At 39.8% G+C, this 23,839-nt stretch overlaps 1 protein-coding gene across 1 annotated transcript in view; it reads left to right on the top strand.

The window, feature by feature from the left end:
- The first annotated feature begins 1,084 nt into the window (after positions 1-1,084).
- CFTR (CF transmembrane conductance regulator) overlaps positions 1,085-23,839 on the top strand; it is a 91,671-nt gene continuing 68,916 nt past the window's right edge. The window contains exons 1-5 of the mRNA XM_074869342.1: positions 1,085-1,169; positions 13,979-14,089; positions 15,263-15,374; positions 21,977-22,192; positions 23,102-23,191. Of these exons, the coding sequence (XP_074725443.1) occupies positions 1,117-1,169; positions 13,979-14,089; positions 15,263-15,374; positions 21,977-22,192; positions 23,102-23,191 (582 nt within the window). The 5' untranslated portion in view covers positions 1,085-1,116. The remainder of the gene's footprint in view (positions 1,170-13,978; positions 14,090-15,262; positions 15,375-21,976; positions 22,193-23,101; positions 23,192-23,839) is intronic.

The following is a 23,839-nucleotide window of genomic DNA, read 5'->3' as shown; positions in this document are numbered from 1 at the left end:
AGGAAAGCGTGACCTTTTCCATCCATTTTTTTTTAAGAAGTGAAACTGGAGTGTGTGGATACCACAATAAAGCATTCAATAAAATTAAGTCTTAATACAGAATTAAATCCGAGTTCTTTTTCCTGTTTCTTGTCATCTTTGGCTTCTTTAAAGCATGCTTTCTACTGTGTGCTCTGAAAGCGGGGATTTCGTTTGGACGGCACGTCTATAACGCTTCGGAAACAGCTTTAGTGTTAAATCTGGGTGTTTGGGTTAAACTTCTTCAGGAAGTTTTTCTTTCAGTGCTCGTTTCTCTCGGTTCAGGTAGCTGTGCCTGCCAGAAGATTTGAAAAACTGAAGCAAGTGTGTTTTAAGGTGGGTACGATGGGGCTTGCCGCTCACACGCCCTCCCCGCGGCTCACAGGCCCTGCGCCCCTGCGCTCTCCCGCGGGACCGCGCGCAGGTGCGGGGGGGCGGGTACGGGGGCTTCTGGCTCGGACCCCGGGTACCCACCAGAGCCAGACCCCGCTAAACCCGGCTTCGACTCCCGCGGGTCTCGGGGGATTGCGAGCAGGCGGCCGGTGTGCTGGGGCAGGCTCAGCGGTGGGCAGCTCCGTGCCCCGAGGGGGGTCTCCTGGCTGCGCTGCGCCCGCCGCCCGGAGCGCGGGCAGGAGGCACGACGGAACGGGTGGCGTCACCCCCGCGGCCCCGGTCGGGCGGGGGCTCGGGGCTGGGGGAAGGTTGGGGACCCGCCGTGGGGCGACTGGCGAAGCGGCGTCGGCAGGTGGAGTTAACGGGCTGGCCGAGAGCCGGCGGGGAGCCGGGGAGGAGAGAGGAGGGGTGCTGGGGGAGCCGCGGGGCGCGCCCGGTGCGCGGTGCCGGGCGCGGCGGGGAGGCGGGGGAGGCGGCAGCGCGGGCCGGGGCCCCAGCCCTCCCGCTTTTGAGCCCGGGCAGAGCAGAGGCGGGGAGAGGGGCAGGGGCAGGAGGCAGGCGGTGACATCAGAGCCGGCCGAGCGGATAAGGTGGGAGAGCCGCAGGAGCGGAGCGGGCGGGCGAGCCGTCAGCGATTAGCGGCCGCCGCCGGGTCCCCGCGCACCGCACCGCAGCTCCGCGCAGCTCCGCGCAGCTCCGGGCACCATGCAGAGGTCCCCGCTGGAGAAGGCGAACGTCTTCTCCAAACTTTTCTTCAGGTGGGAGCCCCGTCGCGGCGGACACGTGCGGCGCGGGGCAGCGGCGGGCAGCGGCGGGGCGGGGGGCGCGGCGGGGGCTCCTCTGCCCCCGGGCTCGGCGGAGAAGGGGGCCGAGCGCTGGGCGCCAGTTAGCTCAGGAAAGGTCTGCGGGGAGAGCGGTGGAGGCTCGCTTGTTGCCGAACGATGAGATCTCTCTTTTTTGCGTTGTTGTTGCTGGGGTTTTCGCACCGGGAACGGGTTCTGTCTGCCAGGTGTCATAAACCCTCGCTGGACCCGGACAGATGTATTTATGACATAATTTGAGTAACCTTTGGTAAATTGCTCAACTAGCTAATCTGTTATTTCACTGTGAACTGTGAGAACACGATGAGGTGGGGGGAGCAGAGGGGAAATGCTCTCAGAGCAAGGATTCCTTCTGTTTGTCTTTTCGGGTGTTTAGCATTTGCTTGGTGTGCGAGTGTAACATAACTGGAAACTGCTCCTTGCCAGCCTTGCAAGTGTTCTCTCCCTGGCGCCTTTTCTTTCTCACAACTTCAAATAAAAAGAGAAGGAGCCAATACCAACGCCTGGGCACAACGTACTTTATAAGACAATGTAGAAGCCTGAACATGTTTTATGTGACATTGCTAGAAATGACATTGCCAACTGGAAAGAGCAAATAATCTTTCTGGCATTGGCCCACACACCAGCAGCTTTGCCAGGGTGCTGATTCCCCCTTTTGTTACTTGAGGGTCTTTTGCACGGCAGGGAGGGGAGGGAGGAAATCTTGTGTGAGATGAGAACATGGTGTCTGAAATGGAACACGTGATGTAAAACCGTAACATTGGCACGAGGTCTCTGCCCGAGCAACTGAGGGCTTTTAGCTCACTTTTTAATCCTTTTGGGATAGGTGTCCTTCTCAGCAGCTTGGCCTGGACCTTTTTAAAAAGTTTCTTCATGGAAGTGGGTCTGTCTGAATCACTCTGCCTGCCTCCCCCACTTTAGCTCGTTTTAGCCAGATGTGACAGTGGGGAAGGATCCCAAATGTAACCTGTTCCTAAAGTTTTACAACCATCTAGGTAAAGGTGAGGATCCTAGAGGTGTCCTCCAGTGGTGCTGCAATGGGAAAGAAGCCATACCTGCTCTCAAATGCTGTTAGAACCAGGGAGTGTGGATGATGGGAGTGTAAACCTTTACAAATTCTCCACAGACGTTTCAGTCAGTGCTCCTGACAAGTATAATACAAATCTGTAGGAAATAAAGCTGCATATTAGCTTCATTGCTTGAAGAGCCACTTGCTCTATTTTGTTTTATTTATTTGTAAAGCTTCTATCAGAGTAGTGCTCTCCTAGAAACTGTGATGCTGAAGGTGTCACAAAAAAGCCCCAGTAAGATAAAGGAAATATATTTCTGATTCATACCTTAGTTAAAGTTCGTGTAGCTGAAACCAGATGCAGTTCGTGCTCATTAAGTGTATAATTAACCATCCTTGGGCCTGACCTGGTCTTTTAAAATCATAGTCTTTAAGTGAAAATGATGTTTGAATCATGTTTATCATGCATGATACGGTATGTTGTACCAGCTCTCCGACTGTAACTGAAGTGATAAGTATATAAAGTTAAAGAGATGTTTATGATGAATATACTAGAGCAATTTCTTTACAAAATTTTATAGTAACATTGTTTCATAGAAAAATCAGGCTCTTAAACGTTCAGTTCACTGTGTAAGAACAGCCAAAATTGTATGTGTACATCTATAAAGTACCCAATATGGTTCTAATACCTTCAGAATGATGTTTCTGTGAATAACAAAGTCTCTCGTACTTGCATTTTACCACATACACTGTGAATATCTTTGTTTCTTCACATATATGAAATAAATGAAAAGGTCACAAAAGTGAAAGCCACAAGGTAAGAAAATGCATTACATCCAAACTGACAGCAAAGATGTCTTTCTCTTAAAAATAAATAAATAAATAAATAAACATTTTAAAAACATACATTATTTATAGAGATGAAACATGTTAGCTTGTTTTAAAATGTATCCCTTCTGTATTCAAGGTCTCCATCAGTTTCTGTCTCATCAAAAGTAGATCAGGATCAATGCTAAAGATTATTAGCAGAGCAAAGATTCTTCAAGGTATAAGAATTTCACAACACTTTGAAGTGTATTATTTGGGCTGAGCTTTAAGTCAGAAGCACTTGCTGCATATCAGTAACAGGAGACCTGTCCACTCAACTGGAAACATCCACAAAGTAGTGATTAATGAGTGAGATTGGAACAAGGTTTTCCAAGATGTCAGACTATTCTATTAGTGTTTTAACTGAATCTACACACATCATTGGTTTCTGATACTGATCATATTTAGTAAAGCACTCCAGGACATGCCTACATTTTAGTACATGCTTTACTTCCATGAAAACATGTGAGACAGAACTCAAGGGCATTATATCTGAAATAAGTAGTCAATTCTTTTTAAAGAAAATACAAAATAGAAAGGTGTGTATGGAAAAAGATTGCTTTTTCCAATTATGATGAAATAGTTGCTTTCAAGTACAACATTGCAGAATGCTTCAGTTAAGAAACTTTTATAGGAGGCTCCTATGCAATTATGTGTGAAGTACCAATCTGAACATAATGCAATAAGTTGAAGGTCATGTTAGCAGAAGTGACGCTAAAGTATTAGCTGTTATTCAGGAAATCTTGCTAATAAATGTAATATTATTAGTTAATATTGTATGAGCTGTTATCAGCGTCTTGATGCCGATGTCATTAAACCTATTGGCAAGGTTTTATTGCTTCATAATGTGTTGTTTGGGCTGGAGGGATGGGTTTAAATGTGTGAAAGTCAGAATGGAGCTCCATGCTCTTAAGTGAATAATTTAGACATGTTTCATTCAGTATTGTTTGTACATTTTTTCTTAATTCTTCATGCCAAAAAGTGAGAAACTGTCATGTCTTTACAACGAGTAGTATCTTAGGGAATATGTTACCTTTTTGTTGGATTTCCAAGATTAGTGGCACTGGTGGGGCAAAAAAAGAGAATTGCTTGGGGTGGTCATGATAGAAAGTATTTAGACATTAGAAACCAACTTTCATCCTAAAATCTGAACAATTTTTGTTTAGAAACTGAGTTTTGTTGGTTAGGAAATGAGGTATGAAGACAAGTGGTTTGAGATCTTCCATTGGGATGACACTTATAAAACAGTAGATACTGTTTGAGCTTTCAGGGTTTCTTTTGTGTTTTGTTCTATTTTCCTTATGACATTTTCAGAGCTGATCCCTTTTGTTCCCAACCACATGTGAGATATTTGTCTGTGCGCTGCCAACTTTTTGTCTTGTTTAAAGAAAATAGAGTTTTATGCAGAAGCAGTTAGATGGTCATATGCTTAACTTTGTATTCATTGTGAAGCTTCATTTTTGTCTTTATAACAGTTACTGATGTTCTTGGAGTTTTGCAGGGTCAAGCCATACCTTTTGTAGCAAACAACATCAGAGTACTTTGCATACACCTAGTTTTTATTGTAGATTAACTGAGATCAGGCAGTATTGTTATGGTTTTATTAAGGCAAGTTAATAAATTAATTAATTTCTAGCTGGCTACTGAAACACAGTTATTGCTGGAGTTTCAGAAATGGCTGCAACTTTGAGACAATTCTGATTTTTTTTTTTTTACATGCAAATTTAGATATTTAAATAGAAGTTAACAAAAAGCAATCCTTGTGCTCGTGACCAACTCTCTAAGCATATACTTTTGCTTTGGTACGTACCAAGTGTGACAACTGTCTTGGCAGGACTGAGTAGTTTGGTGCCTGATTCATTATTAAATCCAAATGAGAAATACAAACTGAGTCAGCTTTTGTGCCATATCTTCTTGTGGACTCAGTCCATCAGACCTGCTCTAGTTACTTATCTCTTTCCAAATCAGAGAAAAAGTAACCGGCTACCTTTTTATACAGCTGTCCAGTGGTTTCAAGAACAATTTAGCATGTAGGGGATAAATGTTGGATTCCTTCTTCTGCCATGTGTGTGCTGGGACGGGTGGGATAAGGAATTCAATTCCACACCTCATCTCTTCTACGAAGTAGGACCAGTGTTACCAGTGTATGGCAGTGAAGGTGTTTTAGTTCTCTATCTCTGGCTCAGCAAGACTGACTCTGTAGTCTACTGGGTCAGAAACTTGTTTGAAAGTCCTGATTTCTGTTCCGAGGGCACTTTTTATGAAGTCTGTTAATAGCCTTTAGGGTGGATAACATATCCAGGACTTAAGTTTTGAAAGTACCTAGCCCATGAGCTACAGTCATGGTTATTCTTTCACTCTTTCTAGCTTAATTCAGTCGTAATTGCAAATTTGAGACCTTGACCAACATAGTTTCTGGTTTGAAAAGGCATTCTCATGAGAATTAGTGTGATTCTCTTCAGCGAAAGGAACTAAAGCCAGACCTGCTCTAAGCAGTCCCTGCTCTATCCTTGAACTATGTATTTTAGGATTGAATACCAAGAGGAGACTTAGGATTTTGATTCCTGAACTGAAAAGAATTTATGTGCCTATTTTCCTGGAGAAGTTTGGGAATTAATGTGTACATTTGTACTCAAAACTTGCCCTGAAACTGTCTTGAGTTTCTAAATATCCAAGGTATTGTATAGGAAGTTTAAAGACTTAATTCATGTCTATAAATTTCACTCGGGAGGGCAGGTGTCTGGAAATTGTCATATCCAACATATATTTGGAGCATCCTCTATCAGTACCTAGCTGTAGCATCTTGCTCATCTTTCCCCTCTGAGTAGGGAGGCTCTGTGTATGCTGGCTGCTGTGAGCAGGTGGATTGAATTGTATGGTGTGATGTCTCAGTTCCTAGGACAGCTGGCTTAGACACTTATACAAGCCAAATTTCTTACAGTGTATTCTTAAGGCCCTTTATGGGTCTAGTCCTGAGGATGTGCCTTTCACTGATCCCAGGTAATCATACGTCCTGGCTGTTAGTGAAAACCAAGCACAGATGCAGCCACAGAACAGATTATGGCCCTGTGAGGCTGCCTGGTCATTTGTCTGTTGCCACAAGTAGTTCTTGGAGACCCACTGGTCTGCCAGCCCTTCAGACCTGTTTGAAATGGCAAGCTTTCAGTACTTCTGAAAGTCAGCCCCAGATGGTTCAAAGATGTGTGTGCAAGTTTTGGACTCCTTTTGAAAATTTTTTCATTAATGTGTCTAAGGTAAAATATGAAACTTGAACTGGAGAAAGGATGCTGAGTCTCCTACTCTGAAATAGTTTCAGCCCCATGAATACCTTCTCTAGTAGTAAGGCTAAATTTTGTCCTTGGCTCAGCCTGATACTGCATCTAACGAGCAGAAGTGCAAACCCTGCGTAGCACAGTGACCTCTGTCTCCTTTATACCTCTAAAGCACAGTTGCCTCTAAGTTGCATCTGAGTTTCTGGAATGTATGTAAAGCTTCTTTTACTCCTGCAGGAGGAAAACTTACCATCCTGATATTCAAAATTAAATGATCAAGCATTTGGAAGATTTGCAGACCTGTCTGTACCTTTTTATTCTCCTTCATGCTTATTTGATCTTGGTGGGATAGAAAATAACCCATACAAATCCTTGAATTCTTTCTTAATACTGTAGGCAATGACATGGAAAGCAGTTTTATTATCTGTATTATAGAGGCTACTAAACGCCCTAACAGAAATCTAAAGTCTACTGTACTAAGCACTGAAACGTATTTGATAAGGAAGTCTGTTTTGAACATCTTCAAGTCTAAGTAGATAGCACAAAGAATGGGCTAAAAAGACATTTCCTTATTAGTTCTGTAGAGAAGAAAGTGGGGTGTACAAGGACTGTGATTTGTCCTGGGAGCATGTGGTGGAGTCAGTGCAGACTGCCTGAGATCTCCTGTCCAGGACTTTAATTACACAGGGATATTTGTGGTGTGGCAAAGTTATTTCAGAATATTTCTACAATGAACAACTATCACCTCTTTCTTACAAAAAAGTCTCAGTCTCTGAATGTCTAAATTTTTGGAATATGCTTATTTTCAAACTGGTGAGAATAGTGTGTATTGTTGCAGAAGAGTTCTACAGGTTGCCATTATCTTGTTTTTGTTTTGTTTTGGTTTGTTTTTTTTCCACCTCCCCCTGCTTTGCAGCATATGTATGTAGGTATAATGGTTGTGGGGACAGGATGGTGCCAACCTGACATCTGGATAATAGTGTGTCACATTATGTCCTCTAAAATAAAAAAGTCAAAGGTCAAATTAAATTGTAGCATATAAGAAGAATTTAGTGATACATGTTGCAAAATTTTGCAATGTAGACTTGTAGATGCAGTTCAACTGCCTTTCATGAGAGAGGGGGTATGCCTGGGTGAGATGAGCAAGAACTCACAGGCTGTGTTTACATATCACTCCCTCTCATGTAAGCAAAAGGATCTGCATGAGCATTTTCACAGTCAGCAAGTAGCTAAACCAATGCTGCGCTGTCATGAAGCTCCCAAAATTAGGAGAGAATGAGTAGGCTTTTAAGACATATTTTGAAACAGCATTGTTTTTCCCTTGAAACCGGAACCCTCCTGCTTGTCAGATATGGGTAAGCATCCTTCCTTCAGGAGAGGGTAGGTGAAAGAGGGGATTGATCCTGAAAGGCAGTGCTTGGGTTGGCCTGCTGCAATACTAATGCCTTGGCTCCATGGTCAAGATTGTGCCTTAAGAGAAAATACTAAGTGACACCTGGGAAAGGTACTTGGTTTCAGGTATATTCCCATGTTTTAATGTTGGTATTTATCTTTTTATAAACTTTTTTTTCAACTTTTAAAATAAAGGATGTGATTCTGTATTGTATTAGAGTCAATCTGATATTTCACTTTATTTCAATTTAACTCAGTTTAAGGTTAATCTGTAAAATCTGGGATGCTTTTATTTTTCTGGAGGTAACAAATGCAAAGAACACAAAACCAAAAAAACCCCAGTGTTGCTTTGCACAAAGCCCAAGATTGTTTTGGAAATCAGAAGATATGAGACATTTTCTCTATTAACTTGCAAGGGTCAGGCTGAGAAATAGCAGCATCGAATACCAAGATACAGAGACGATGGCAAAGAGCAAGTAGTAAGAGAAGCAGCCCCTAATTCAGGATTAATTCCATGTTACTGTAGTGGCGATTTACATTTTGATACTTGGTATTTAAATTAAAAAAAAAAATCTTCCCACCTTCCAGTTGCCCTGTTTTAACTGCCACAAATGTGTTCACCAGTTTGTGAAGGTGTTTATACCTGATCACATATCAGTCACTGGGACTGGAACAAATTACAGGTTTGGAAAGGGCCATTGCACCTGATGTGTAACTGTATGGTAATTTGTTATGAAATGTATCTATAAATGCACAGCTAAGACAGTAGAGTGCTAAATTGGGTTAAATTTGTTGCTGTCACATTAGTGACACATCTGGGAGATTTTAAAATTCAGTTCAATCATGAATAGCACAGCTCTGCAATAGTTTTGCTGATGCAAACTTTCTGCAATGTTCCTTGGCCTTTCAAAAGACTAAGAGAAAGAAAACTCTTTCTCTTATTCTTGTTATGGGATATATAACTGAGAAAAGCAGTGAAGATGAAGAAACATCCTCTCCCAGCCAGTTTCACTGTAGGTACATGCTGAAACAGCCTTGCAAACCCTATTTTCTAGCACATCATCACCACTATGTTATTTTGATAGCTTTGTTAAAGAAATATTTGAGGCGTATATTACACCTGACTTTGGTATCTAAACAGTTGACAGATTTTAATACATTGAATGTATTCTGTCCTTGCATCTTACACAATTTAAACACCTTTGTACCCTTAATGTACTTTGTTTTCTCTTAAAAATAGCTCTCGGTACTTCTGCAAACTGAAATAATTTTGCTACCTTATTAAGTGTAAGGAAAAAGTGTTGAGTTTTTGCTAAAAATCTGAATCTCAAAAAGCATTTAGAGGTTAGATAATAATCTGAATAAGGGTTGCTTTGCAAAAACTAGGCATAAAAAGGCAAGCCTTCCCCAAGAATTGCTGTGGAGTATTCCTAATTAATATTTGCTGTTGAAATCCTAGGGTTTAAGCAGAACATTGATTATTCTTAAAATGGTGCTGCTTACAGCTAGTGGCAGAGTCAATGATACTGCAGCTTAATATTTTCCATGTCAAATAACATCTCATGGGGAAGAATTGTTTATCAGCGAAGAAATTTAAATCTTAATTTTTGTGATCTGGGGGAAAACTAAAAAAAAAGCAGAAATCTGGGTCTGCATTTACTTTCTGTTGTTGAAGCCCTGCAATAATTATGCGTAAATATTAAGCTCAGAATGTTGCATTTGTTTGTTTTTAAAGGGGAAAATGCTAAAGGTTTAATACAGTTTTCAGAATATATAACATGCTATTTCAGCAGGTTACCATTTGAAACAAAGTAACTGCAACCCTGCTCTGTTGAGAGTCACCAAGTTGCAGGAATTGGGCTGTGGTGCCCGACAGTCGTGCTCCGTGGGCGCGCTGACTTGTCCCATCTGTTAGCAAGGATCATGCAGAGCTGGGGTCACCCTTTGTGGCTGCATTGCAGGATGCTCAGAGAAGAGGGTGTGTGGTGCAGACACTCTTCTGGGGAAACAGTTTTGTGTGTAGTAAGGATGCTGCCTCCAGTATAAAGTAAGCACCAATTTACAATTTGTTCTGCTGGCAGGGTGATGGATATCTTTTGGGACAGGATGGGAGTGCAGAGCCTCTGACAGAGTCCAGTCTGGTTTGACCCTTTGGGAATGTCTGAGATCTACATGATACCTCAGTCTTTTCCTGCAGTCAGCAGGAATTTGTGGCTCTACAAACACTTGTATAACACAGTCTCCAAAGCATCATAATCATGGCTTGATTATGTTCCCTGCCCCCCTTCCCCTTAACTATTAAAAGAAGGGATAAGATAAAGACAGAGGCACTTTCCTTGCTCTGTCTCCATCAAGATTTAGGTCCGGTTCCTTAGGAGCCGCAGGCACTATGCCTAGTTATGGTGTGTACAGGTATCAGTGCTGTGGAAGAGAAGGAAATGAAGCCATGGTCACCTTGGCACTGCTCAGTAGATATTGCTGTGTTGTGCATAGGACACCTGTTGAAATGGTACCAGCCTGATCACAGACCCTTGCAGGAGAGCTGCTCTGCTTTGCAGGTCTTGGATAGCCCAGCCCTGCTGCTCTGTCACTGTCTCAACGCTCCGTGCTTCTTGACCTGAAGGGCCTGATGGAGCTAGGGAATCCCTGTGCCTGGGAGGAAGATCTGGGCAGTTGGCTTAGCAACATGGAGGCTCCTTCTGTCTTCAGTGACATGCAAAGCAGCCTTAAGGGAGAATCAAATCCTATTGACAAGCTAACAGTCTGTGTTAATACTCTCTGGAAAGCCAAAGACATCTGTCCTATTGGTGGAATTTGCTCAAGTGGGATGAGGCTGAACATGCTGGAGAAAGAAATAGCTGTAGTAAGAAATCTTCTTATATATTGTTAAAGTGAATGACAAAGAAATGATCATTAGAAATCTACCAAAAGAGAAGTTAAAACAGTATGTTATGTATATGATGTTTACATATCAAGCTCATAAGGTATTTTTTGCTACAGCCATTCAATAATAGAGGTGGAACTTGTTTTCCTTCTTATCTTCTTTCCTACTGTACACCCTTGAAACTTGTCCCCTGCTGGGTTTCATGTGTGTACCCATAATAACATTCCTAGTTAGTGGCAAAACTCTGACAGCACTACAGGTTTCTCTGTGAAAGAGTTCATTAAATGCCAGCCAATAATCCGGTGGCATTTGCTAATGTAATGGTGTAAAGCCAATCTGTTTTCCTTCCTTCTTGGTCTCTTCCTTTTAAAACAAATTTCTCGTTTTCAGTAACCACAAGAAGGAAAAACTCAGAATTAATGCTGGCAAATTGTCTCTATTAAGCCAAAAAATAGAAGAGCCGTATTCATTGGCAAACTCTGACTGAGCTGTGTTGGCTGGTGATAAAGAAACATTGATAAATACAGATTATATTGCTAGTTAAAAAAAATTTATAGCCATTTTGCATTTCAAAACTTCGCAAGGAATCCAGAGCATAATGATAAACTGGATGTTATTGGAATCTGGCAAAAGGTTGGTTTTAGGAGATATTTATGTATTCTAGGTCTAGTAATAAAATATATACCGTCTCCCTCCTACAGTTCTTGACAGCACAACCCAAGCAGCTGTTGAAAATCTGCTTTGAGACAAACAGCACGTGACACCCCAGCTCCTCCCATGATTACCACTCCAACCCGAAGCCACTTGGCACAGCTTGCAAATTGGCCAGATCTAGTTAGGGTGGGACTTCTGAGCAAGGCCAGGGCAGCTGGGAGATGAACATCTCTGTGCAAGCCCTGCCAACAGCCTGTGGTAGGAACCTGACTGTGGACTTGGAGTTGCCTGGGGGAAGGTGTCAGCACTGCTCCTTTAGCAGGCTGGAAGAGTTACTCTACCATAGTTGCAGCTACTCTGATGAGCAGAGAGATGAGGAGAAGGAATGCACTAAGTCTGTATCAAACTTGTTGACTTAAGAGAGGAGGGTGGCATAATTTAGATGGCACTGATAACTGCACCCGGTTAAGCACTGAGTAGAACAAAAGACATTTCTAGGAGTACAGTAGATCTGCTAAGCATACTGCCTTCCCCAAATGATAAAACAGCCACTCTGTTCACTTTGTAAAGGCACGTTTTGTTACTTCAGGCAGTGGCAAAATGCCAGGGTAGGTGCTATTCAAAAGTATAAATAAAATCAAATGTGTGGAGGGAAACAGTGCAATGAAAAATGTTTTCCCAAAACAGTCTGAAACTGTAAAGCATTTCTCTTTTGTCAAGACAAGTGGGGAATTGCAGTCTCAAAGCTTTATTAAGGGGCTCAGCAGGGTTATTACTTAGCTACGGTATTGGGAATTACAGAGGTTGTTTAGGAAGTACAGTTACTTACTTGCATTAGCTGCAGTAGTGGTTTAGTGTCCTATAACTTGTATTCATTGCCAAAATATCTGCGTATACAGAACTTTCGATGAAGCCAGTCCATAAGAGTTTCTGTTCCCAAAGGATAAGGATTAGCCATTTCTCCACATTATGTGCACAAAACCAATAGCAACTGGTCCTTTCTGCTGTCAGGAGCTGGCAAAATACAAATCAATACCTGATTTATCACTTACAGTGGCCATGAAAGACTTTCATATAACAGTATTATTTTAAATTCAAAAGTTTACTCCTAATCCATCTTATTATATCCCTGAAAACATTGGCCCTTGTTTCCAGTAGTAGTAAAGTTTATGGATGTTTTACCTATGACTCTCCAAAGTGGACTCTTCTAGCTGCCTTGCTGTAACATACCATGAATCGTGTGTTATTTCTCAGCTACAGTGGTGTCAAAGATGGAGCTAAGGCCCATATGATTTATCTGAAACTGTAGTGTGATTTCAGAAATGAAAGATAATCTTCTAATTTCTTAGAACACATTCTCTTTGCAGTGCGTGTGATATTAACTGTTCACTTGGGAAATATCTTTGTGCTTTACTGAATTATGGGGATTATAGACTGGTGTCTCATATGATTCATAACTTCATTAAAGTAAATTTTAGAGGGTGCATGTGCGTGCGCACAGGTGCACACCAATAGGCTTTGGCTGTTGTGCTAAGGTCTTTTTGCACTCGTGTAGTGTCTAATAATGTTCTTTTACCTTTGATTCAACCTCTTTGCACTATCAGAGGCTGCAATTGAGTGTGGATTACTTTGTGTGTATGATACATATTCTTACAGGCATACGGGTAAGCATCTTCAATAGCTGTTTGTATTTTCTAAATGATCATGGGAAACATTATTGCATTTCTTTTGCAATTTTGCTAACTGTTGTCTATAAAGAAAATTTAAAACAAAAATTCTGAAATGATTGAGGTTTTGCTGATGATAACTTTTATCATAATCATAAATCATGGGGTTGTTTTTTTTACAAACTGTGTTTCCATATGGAAGCATGACAGCCATCAACCACAAGCTACTTCTTTCACAGGCATTTTATTTTTTTAAGGAAATGTTTTTTAACAACAGCAGTAAAGCAGAAACTCAAATAGTTTCAAAATAAACCATTAGTTCTTAGGGTTGCTTGTTTATGTTTTGTTTTAGTCCCGTGCTTTCAAAAAGATTTCAGAACAGAAGCTGCTGCAAAATTTTGTACAATTCAGCGTGTCCTTTAAATTGGTATTACATTTTTAAACATAATGTTGAAAAAAAGAAATGCAAAATGTTTACATATGATGGATGCAATGAAGATCTTACGAGGAGTCATGTAAAAGATCTTGTATGTTGTTAAGTGCATACCGCAATGTCAGCTGTCAAAGGAACACTCAAATTATATTAAGATTTTCTGTCTTATAGGAATGAAGCTTATACATCCAATTTACTAGAGTTCTGATTTATTATTCATTTATATGGACCAAGCACATATTTGGAAATACAGTGCAAAGGTCTCAATCGCCTGTTCGTTTGTCTGCTACTGACTGAATAGGAAGTTTGGGGCATGATCCCATCCCAATACTGATAAAATGCAACAGTTTTGCAATTATTCTTTTAATGCTATGTTTGTCAATATAGTTTTGTAAATAGGATGCAGAGCTGCACTATATTATGTCATATTATGTGTGTGTATGTGCGCCTGTGCACATAGATGTACTTGGGTGCTGTGCACAAAATATTTCAGGGTGAGAAAATGCAACTCCAGAATGACCCTCAGAAACTGGTGATTTTTTAATTTTTTTTTTTTTTTTCTGCTTAGATGGACAAAACCAATTTTGAAAAAGGGTTACAGACGACGGTTGGAGCTGTCAGATATTTATCAAATCCCTTCTGCGGACTCTGCTGATAATCTTTCTGAAAAACTAGAAAGGTATGAATGATTCATGAAATTATTTTGTTTCAGGAATCACACTGTACAATTTAATTAAAAAGGCTGTTGTAATGTTCTAAATGTTTAAATAGCATTGGATGCAAGCTGTTTGCACCCATTGACTGGCTCAAGTGTGTCCTCATTGAGCACACAGTGGTCTTTTGGAGCTGACTGGGATCCCTGGTGCAAATATATCACCCAGATGCTCTAAATTACTATATACAGGTACCTGTGATATCTGTACAGCGACTAGCAAGGCTAGACTCACTGTTCCCTATTCTGCTGTTCTTTCTTCCCAAAATATCCTTGTAAAACCTTGTTTTATTTTTTCTTCAGCTAAATAACATTCTTAATTTCCTTCGATACCACTGTTGAAAGACTAATTGCTTCTGCAGAAATCATACCCTGACTTTCCTACATTCCTTTGGTGTAGCTTCCCCTGATGTGCCGGAGCAGCTCATGTCTGCACTGTTGTGCCAATCCAACTAAACTTAGTTGCAGTGTGACATATGTATTCAAAACTGGTGGAAAGTATTGAGAATACCAGTAAGCTTAATACATTTTGAATATTTATAAATGGAATATTCTGGTTATTTAATATTCTGTGGAAAAATGGAGACAAGAGCTGAGGAAATTCTTAGGAGTTTTTTAATCTGTGAGTTGAATTTTGCCTGAACATATGCTTTTGGTATATAGCATTGCTTCTGATCAACAATTTATTATCGAATAAAAAATTATTTTCCCAGCAACACAGGTTAAAAGTAATGCTGTGCAGTAGAAAAGTCACATTTTTATACTTTGTTGGTGTTTTCTTTTTTGCAGACTGGAAGAGCTCCAAAACGTTTATTTGCCTATTATTTGTGCTTTGGTCTTAAGTACAGCAAGTTTCTCTAAAACACACAATGTGACCTTTTCATGAATTAATTCCCTGCAGAGTGATGTATGGCTGAGTATTTAAAACTGCCAAATATGTGGCTGAACTAGGTTTGAACTTTTATTGATCTATCAACTCAATGAAGGCCAGGTCTTTGGGGTCTCTGCAAAGCTTTCTTTCATTAGTCACCTTAGCTAAATCTCCTTGGATATACTTGAGTGAATTGAAGTATGTCAGAGCCATAGACCCATGTATTTGCTCACACAACTTAATGGTCTTGTTTTTTGGTTCCTTTTCAGAGAGTGGGACAGAGAGCTGGCAACTTCAAAGAAAAAACCCAAACTTATTAATGCTCTTCGACGATGCTTTTTCTGGAAATTTATGTTCTATGGAATAATGTTATATTTAGGGGTAAGATTTGCTCTTGTCTTCAGTAAACTTCTGGTGTTCCATAAATAGATCCAAGTCTTAGGGATTACTAAATTAATACAGAATCCTGTGAATAGCTACAGATTTTGCTCTGTGTATTGCTTATGAAGATGATAAATACAGAGACATACTCAGGGACCTTCATAAAAAAAAGGTATTTTCTGATAATGTCTTAATATCTTTAAAACATGCATATTAATAATTTTGAAATATATGTAGTGCTAGGTGCTGGCATATGCTTCTCCAAGTACCAGTAGAGCACCTGAATTTTTGTATCATTGCTGAACTAAAGTAATTATTTTCTCATGTTACGGTTTTAAGAAGTTTCTAAAGAATTTTCTACCCTACAGTAATGTAAATGACAGCAATTTTACATGATTTAGTCAATTTTGTCAAAGTGACTGTCAGCCAACTTCATAGTTAAATGCTTTATTCAGGTTTACATATGCAATAAACAAGTTGTCTTCCTTAGTGGTAGCAATTCTGCATAAATAACTGTGTGAAATATACTTGGATCTTGGTGCTGTTAGTACTCTGAAGTGTATGATCAGGAACTTGATGTAAACATCTGAACTGATTATCACCTTTTCAGCATGTTAGTTAGGATTGCTCTGACTTAGAAATGCCACCTGTTTGAAAATCCTATCACTGGGGTTAGGAGCTGTGAAAATAGTTTATTATTAGTGGTGTCTCACTAGGTATGTTAGACAGCAAGACTGTAAATCTGAAAATTCCTGTTAACCAATATGCACATTAAATATCCATGTTATTTTCAAGTTTCTGCATTTCAGTAGTAAAAGTGAGATATTACACTCCATGCGACCCGGTTCAAGATGCTGCGATATCAGAAACTGCAGCTATAATAACCCAAATGGCCCAAAGTGGTCCGAGGTACATAGATAGTGTTTTCAGGTGTGAGCCGGATCTCTAGGCCAGATTTTTATTTTCAGAAGGTTGGTACAGAAAGGAACTAATTCCACCGGCATTAGTGTTGAGTGTGATCTATTTTAGCTGTACTTTCAAGATCATGGATTGAGCAGAAGAGTGTAAGGGGAATTTATGGAGAATAGCCCAAAATATCTCTGAAGTTCACGTTGCTTGCTATAAAAGCAAACTTCTCTTTTCTTCTGCCTTTATATAGAATATCCCAAGGAACTATTCTAAGAGAATAACAGTTACAGAAATGCAAACCTTCATGCCCATTAGAATGACACCTCTCTCAGGCAGGAAGGGGCGAGCAGTATGGAGAGTTGTCATCACGCCCATGAACTTGCTATTGACTCCTCTGTAGAAGGGAAATTTCAAGCTAGGTAGATCTTCTAGTAGGTAAATGAAGAAACATCATAATCTGCACTATGGCAGCCATGCCAGATGTATGCTAAGTGAAACCACACCAACATCTATACCCTCAAGTTTTAATAATTTTGTATAAAACACTTGAAACATAAATAAGAATATCCTGAAAACTAAAACACAAGTCCTTAACCACATGCAGTCTTTTCAGCATTAAAAGGGGACTTTTTAAGTGTGAAAAGTTTTAATGCATCAGGCAGCATTTCAGGTCAAAGAGCATTTTTCAGGTTAAGCATCAAATTTGGAGCCTGACTTCTGTTAGTTTTATGCTGGAATGGTTCTACCCCAATAAACTTCCATGGAGTTCCTCCTGTTTACATGTCTGTGTGAAAGACAGGCTGATCGTGCAGATTACAAAATAGGTAAATTTATTTAGTGTCCTGGGATGGAAGTCCTGTAAAATATTCCTAAGTGTATTAATTTGGACTTCTAACAATGTGAATGTTCTGGTTTAGATCACTGTTGATTTGATTTGGATAACTAATAAAGGACTACAATTTCACTTCAGATTGGATTTTCCCCTAAGAATTATGGAAAAACTGACTGCTTCTTTCTCTTGTAATACCATGGCCAGAGGAAATGAGTATCAGTAATAGAATCAGAAAGTCGCAAAGTAAAATGGTCTAAAGAGAAAAGGAAGAAATTCTCTAAAGAAAATGGAAATTGCTTCCCTTAAAATGCAGCATTCACAGTCTTTTTAGTTTTTGAAAAATTTAGCATGTACCTCAGTCTGTCAGGCTGCTTCATTGATTCAAAATGAAAAAAAACCTATAGGCCTTAATCTTTTGCAATCACGTTTAGACTGTCACCCAGATGTAGTTCATAAAGAACAACTCTGAAATTTCTCAGCACCAAGGCTTGATTTTGAAAATACAACCTAGATTGAAAAAGTTTTTTAAAATTTATCTTTTTGCTTATTTCTTGTGGATAGATTCACTTACATGTGTGTGTACACAAATTCTGATTAAAAATAGGGGAATCAAGAAATTAGCTCCCAAGCCAACTTTGTTCTCTCCCAGTTGAAAGCTCTTCAACTTGCTGGACTCTTGTCACTTAGTGAAGAGCCTCAGGTCTCTTCTCACTGCTGCTTACCTCAGTCTGAAGTCTCCACTGCTATAGATCTGGTTCAAAGTTTCTGGTGCTGTGCTTGCCTTCTCCATACACGAGGGCTGCACAAGGAGAAAGGAGAGATGGTGTGCTCACTCTGGAGGGCTTTTCTGCATCAAATCCTGGGTTACCCTCTGTTAGAGTGTTGTGCAGGGCTGGCAGGAGGCAATGTGGCTAGAATGGAAATTGATGAGTCAATTAATTGTCTTTGTCCAGGTAGGGCAGTTAACCATCTAGGTTGCTATCTAAGGAGCTGTGTAATAACCCTTCTTTCTATACTCTTTCATCCTGTTTGGCAGCTCTTTTCTGGGACAAGACCCTTTCTTTGTGGACTCCTACCCAGTTCTGTCTTTTATTTGCTTCTTTCATCTCATTACTGCCTTTAATTTTTTAACCTTTTTCCTCACCAAGCCAGCAACTCCTTATGTCAGGTTTGTATTTTTAAAAAGAACATCAGTTCTACAAATTTAGCCTACCGTACACTATAATAGGTGTTCCTGCAGAGTCTGCCAGCCGAAACTTCCGTGGTAATGCATTCCTGTTAAAAGTTAAGCAGTGTCTGAGGGCTTTTGCAGGCAGTTTTGAGGGTAACTTCCTTTCCCAGAGTACAGGCATGTGAAGTGTGTGTGGGCATGCACATGTGGGACTTATGCAGGGCTGATTTTTCCATGTGGACTTTTTTAATTGAGTACAATTTTAGACCAGGTGAGGACAGAACAGGCCTACAGATTTTTTGAGTCATATTCTTTGGTTGTTTTTTTCTTAAATTCCTTTAAGAAATCTCAGACATGTGCGATAGGAGATAGGATAGCACATATGAAACAAAATCTGCACCTTTCACAGTGAACAGGGAAAGATTAAATCTTAGTTTAAATTCTTGATTCTGTTATCATTAGTCTTCATTTTATTGAAATCTGTAAGACAAAAAACTCACTGCTAAAGCCACTGGTGTTCTTTTCAGGCCTTGCTCACGGAAATTAATGGGAGCTTTGCCATTAATTTGAACGGGGACAGGATGTTGTGCCGTATTGGCATAGGTGCAACCAAGTTGTGCCTTCTTTTGAACTTCACTTTCCTTTCAGCTCTTCTCTTGTCTAATCTCTCAGATGTTTTCACGGCACCTTTCTTGGAGTGTGTTTTAAACTCTGCTGACATCCCTGCTGTTTGTGTAGTTGTTGCAACTGGCATCACAGCTTAGCTCTCATTAAGTCTAGGAGTTTTTCCGTCTCTCCCTTTCCTGTGATCACTGTAGGTAATGTTATTGCAGGGTGGACACTTGCGCTCTGGCCCCCTAGAGTACTACGACTCTCCCTCAACACGTGTTGTGTTAGGCACGTTGAGTTACTACACCTAATGCATCTGCTCCCCTGTTGTTCAAAACAGCTTCTGTGCTTCACCTCATCAGCAGATGTGTCTTGCAATCTAAAGAAAAGATGGTATGGCAGTAAAACAAAAACCTTGCTTTTTAGCACCATACTGTCTAACAAATTGGGTGCTTTGCTGTGAGGATCGGTTTGATCCTACTTACATTTTTCTCTTATATTCATCCCCATGAAATGTGTATTTCCACTCAGACACAGCAGCTGCTAACATTAACTTAGAAATGGTTTTAGTATCATATCCCAAAGGACCCTAATGAGGATTTCCTGAAGTTCTCGCATATAGGTCACGGGTGTGAGTGAGAAGGCAGGGAGGGATATGAAAGTCCCGAAGCACTTCTTGGGCATATGCCAAAACAGAGATGTGCATTATTGTCTTCAAATGCAGAGTGATTGAGCATATGGGGGATACACGTAACGTAAAAGTTCTCATTGCGTAAGAATAGCCACACCAGGTCAGATTAGCACGGTATCCTGTGTCATACTCTCATTTCTCTTCAAATCTTTGTTCTTTAAATAAAGATTTCTGTGAGGGGGACGTTTCTGAGTTTCTCAATGGCTTATGATGAATGCAGAGGGAAGAGTAAGGACAGAAGAAGGAAAAACATGACTCCTGAAAACTGGATTTCTCTTAGATGTACAAATCCCATTCCATTTTTTAGGCAGGTCATTCTAATCAGTTCATTTATCCATATTTATATCGGTGGATAATTTCGAGATTGCAAGAGGAAAATTGGAAAACAGGTAATTCTGCTTTCATTTGTATGTAGACTAGATAATATCATCTTCAGTAAGTAAGCTGATAAATCTCCACCTTAAACCCATGGATTTTTTTGCCCCATGAGATAGCAAATAATTTGGCTTACTGCCAGCCATTATTCTACCCTTAGTCTGTAAGTCATGTTTTTTTCCAGCAAACTAGACATGTATGCAATACCTTTATAGTCACAACAAACACAGCAGCAGAGCATGGCATTTTCACTAGAATAAGGGTAAATAAAAAAAAAAATCTTGCTATATTAAGCCTATATACAAAAGCTTATCTTGGAATCTCTGAGACTATGAAAGCACCACATTGTCCTTGAGAGATGACTGTTTTGTATTTTGTGAGTTTTGGGGAGTTTTGGTTTGCCACTTCGGGATGCATATGATCTAAGCACAGCTGCCTTGGGTCATGTGTGTTTTAATAAACACTCCTCCCTTTGCCTACTAATAACACTGAAGTCTTTGTCAAAGCTGGCTCCAGGTTTACAGCATTTGTGTTGTGGCAGAGTGGTGTTTAATTTGTGAAATGTAGTGCGTAGCATAGGTATGCTATTTGAAATGTAAAATTTCATCTCTTCTGTGGAAAAAGTGTATGATGACTATCAGTTCTACCAACAGTGACATTCAAAAGGGGTTACAGTACAGGTTGTAGAAGTACTTCGGATTGCTCTTCTATAAGAGACCAAAAGGAACCCAAAGGAGAAGGAAAAAAATTAAAGGGGATTTTCCCAACCTATTTTTCACTGTAAACATTAATTACAGCTGAACTCCACTAGTTCACTTCTCTCTGAGTCTCTATAGTGGTCTGTGTGGTTTTCAGCTGGAAGGCAGTACTAATAACTTTTTGGCAGAATTTAACATATCTGCATGAAACAGAATTCAGTAGTTTCCTACTGTTTTTGAAGTATTAGATGCTTTCTGCTGAGACACAACAGAAAGGATAAGGACACACACATAAAAGTTTTTAGCACTAAGTATTTTTATACTGAATATAACAGTGAAGCAAAGGATCACATACATACTTCATACCCTTCAGAAGCTGATGCAGAAGATGAAGCAAATTGTTAGACCGCAGTGCACTGATGATTTTTGCATTTCTTGGGGAAGGATTGGGTAAGAAAAGAGGGGGCAAGAGGCAGAGATGCAAAAGGAGTAGGTTATAGGAGTGAAAGTATGAGAAATGGTGAGGGTGTGAAGGGAAATGGAAGGCAAAGGTGAGATAATGCTAGTGGGCTTTAATTACAACAGAAAAGGAGGCTGAGAACAAATGTAATAGCAGTCTAAGGTAAAGCCAGGGCTATAACAGATCTTTTGGATGCCTTGCAGTTTAGCGAGGGACTGGTTTCTCTCTGGGACTTTTATTAAACTTGCCTCTCCTACCATTTATGCCCTCTCCTACTGCTTTTGTAACAATCCTGGTTACAATGTCTAGAACTGTTGAGTAGCATGATCAAATTGTTTATGCTTTTATTTTGTTGCTATTTCCATTTACTTTATATTTTAGCTATATCTTCACTATCTTGTTCTGGTGGTGGTCATTTGAAGAGCTCTGAGTCTTCCTGTGTCCTGTAAGTCCAGTAAAGTGCAGTGAGAACTGTTCCCTAGGGGCCAAAACAGAGATCCAGCCTGCTAAACTGGATTCAGTCATATGATGTGGCTAATCCATTGCAACTCTGAAAAGTAAATGTGGAAGCTAATCTCAGTTGTCACTTCTGTAGAAAACGATCAAACAAAATTTACGATCTAGATTCGCTTTGGTGGAGTTGCAGGAGCATCACAGGTTAAGAGAGCAGTGAGTTGTCTGTTCTCCTGAGCAATTACTGCAACTTTCTGTGGTTGCACAGTGAACAGACCTGGCTTCCTCATTTAAGATATAAAGCTGTAAATCTCATTTGGTAGAACTTGAAATTAACATGTTAACCATTTGGAAAAAATGAACAAACTACTGACCAAAATATTTTTTCTTGTTTCTATCTGCAGGAAGTCACCAAATCTGTGCAACCCCTTCTGCTGGGAAGAATAATAGCCTCTTATGATCCAGACAACTCCGACGAAAGATCCATAGCCTACTACCTGGGTATTGGCTTGTGCCTTCTCTTCCTTGTGAGAACACTACTCATACACCCTGCTATATTTGGTCTTCATCATATAGGAATGCAAATGAGGATAGCTATGTTTAGCTTGATTTATAAGAAGGTAAGTGTTTCATTTACGCTCAAAGCCAAACCTCTGTCTGTAGCCTACGTAACTTTTAGGCCAGTTTGTTGAAAGATTGATAGTTTTGTTAGTCAAGGTACACAAAGTACACAAAAGAATAATGTGGCTAACATCAGTTTCTGACAGCTCTTCATTTCCTAAGTCCAAAGAATTAAATACTCATCTGCAGCTGGTTTGACTGAAGTCAGCCTCTGTGCTGCTGGATATGTGGTGAGATGCCTTAATTGTTCTACCACTGTGCTCCTGTTATGCATGTGTATTGCAAAGGCAGAATGACATATGCTGGTGGCCAAAAAATATTTTCAAAAGAGGATTAGAGGTGAAGATTTAAACAATAAATATAACATAGAAGGGACTGAGTTTGAATAATGTTGTGTGAGATCTCTATATCATGAAGAATCAACAGATACTGATGCATCACGTGTTCATAAATTCAAAGATTTAAAAAGGTATTTGGTTTTACCAATACCAAAAGCAAATAATTTAAACAAACATGTTAGTTACTCTAGTATAAAGCTCAGTGTGTAAACATCTTTCAAAGGTATTTGTCAAAATAGGCACAGTAGGAGATTTTTGAGGATGCACTGCGACACACAGCATGCATGCTTAATTAAACTTGCATTTGCATATATATCTATAAACATAAAATATTCAACAGAAAGCAAAGACTAAGTCAATAAATCAATATTTGTAAAACAATTTAATGACTATCTTAAATTCAAGTGACATGAATAACAAGTTTAATGAGACTTTCTTTATAGCATGAGCAGATAAGTGAATTGTTATTTATACTAATGTACCATTGCTTATTATTTTTATCTGTATTTATTCTGTTTTATGGGGATGAGTTACATGGCCATTTTTCTATAGTTTTGTTTTCTTTTACAGATCTTAAAACTGTCAAGCAGAGTTCTAGATAAAATAAGTACTGGACAATTGGTCAGTCTTCTTTCCAACAATCTGAACAAATTTGATGAGGTACGTCATTGATTGTTTAATCCACTTGGTGATCCATCAAATACAAATGCAATACTTCAAGCTGTTCATGACAAATATAAGGAAGGAAGGAGCATAAATGACGAACTGCACTGAGTGCTCATTGTAGATACAAAATGAATCACTACCTTAAGAAAATGTCTAGGCGTGTGATAATGGAAATGTTTGTTTTGATACTTATGACATCCTTCGTCTCCTTTGCTGATTAGTAGAACAAACCTAAAAATCAGGTATACTATAAAAACATGTTTGTACTACAGTCCAGTGAGAACCTGCCAGGAAATCTCTGGGTTATGCATTGGTTTCACAGAGGTCAGAACTGGCTGGTTCAGTCCTTCCAACCTCTTTTCCTGACCACCATATCATTTCACTAAGGCGATCCAGTCTGTTCCTGCCATTGAACAAGCAATGATGTTCAGCATTGTGTTGCTACTATTACCCACTCTCTTAAAAGTGAATAAGTGTTGATATAAGACCTTACTGGGAATCATTCCGAACACATCTGTCTTAGACAATACTTCCAGAGTCTTCTGTAAAACTTCTCTTTTGTTAAAGACACAGAGGTAAATCCCTGCTAATGGCTTTGAGGACTGGAAACTCTATGAACTTCTGTTCAGCGTGTATGTTTAA

The sequence above is a fragment of the Strix uralensis genome, chromosome 5, assembly GCF_047716275.1.
Source record: "Strix uralensis isolate ZFMK-TIS-50842 chromosome 5, bStrUra1, whole genome shotgun sequence".
Taxonomy (NCBI): Eukaryota; Metazoa; Chordata; class Aves; order Strigiformes; family Strigidae; genus Strix; species Strix uralensis.
Note: the sequence above shows the minus strand (reverse complement) of the source record. Positions and strands in the feature narration are given on the sequence as shown.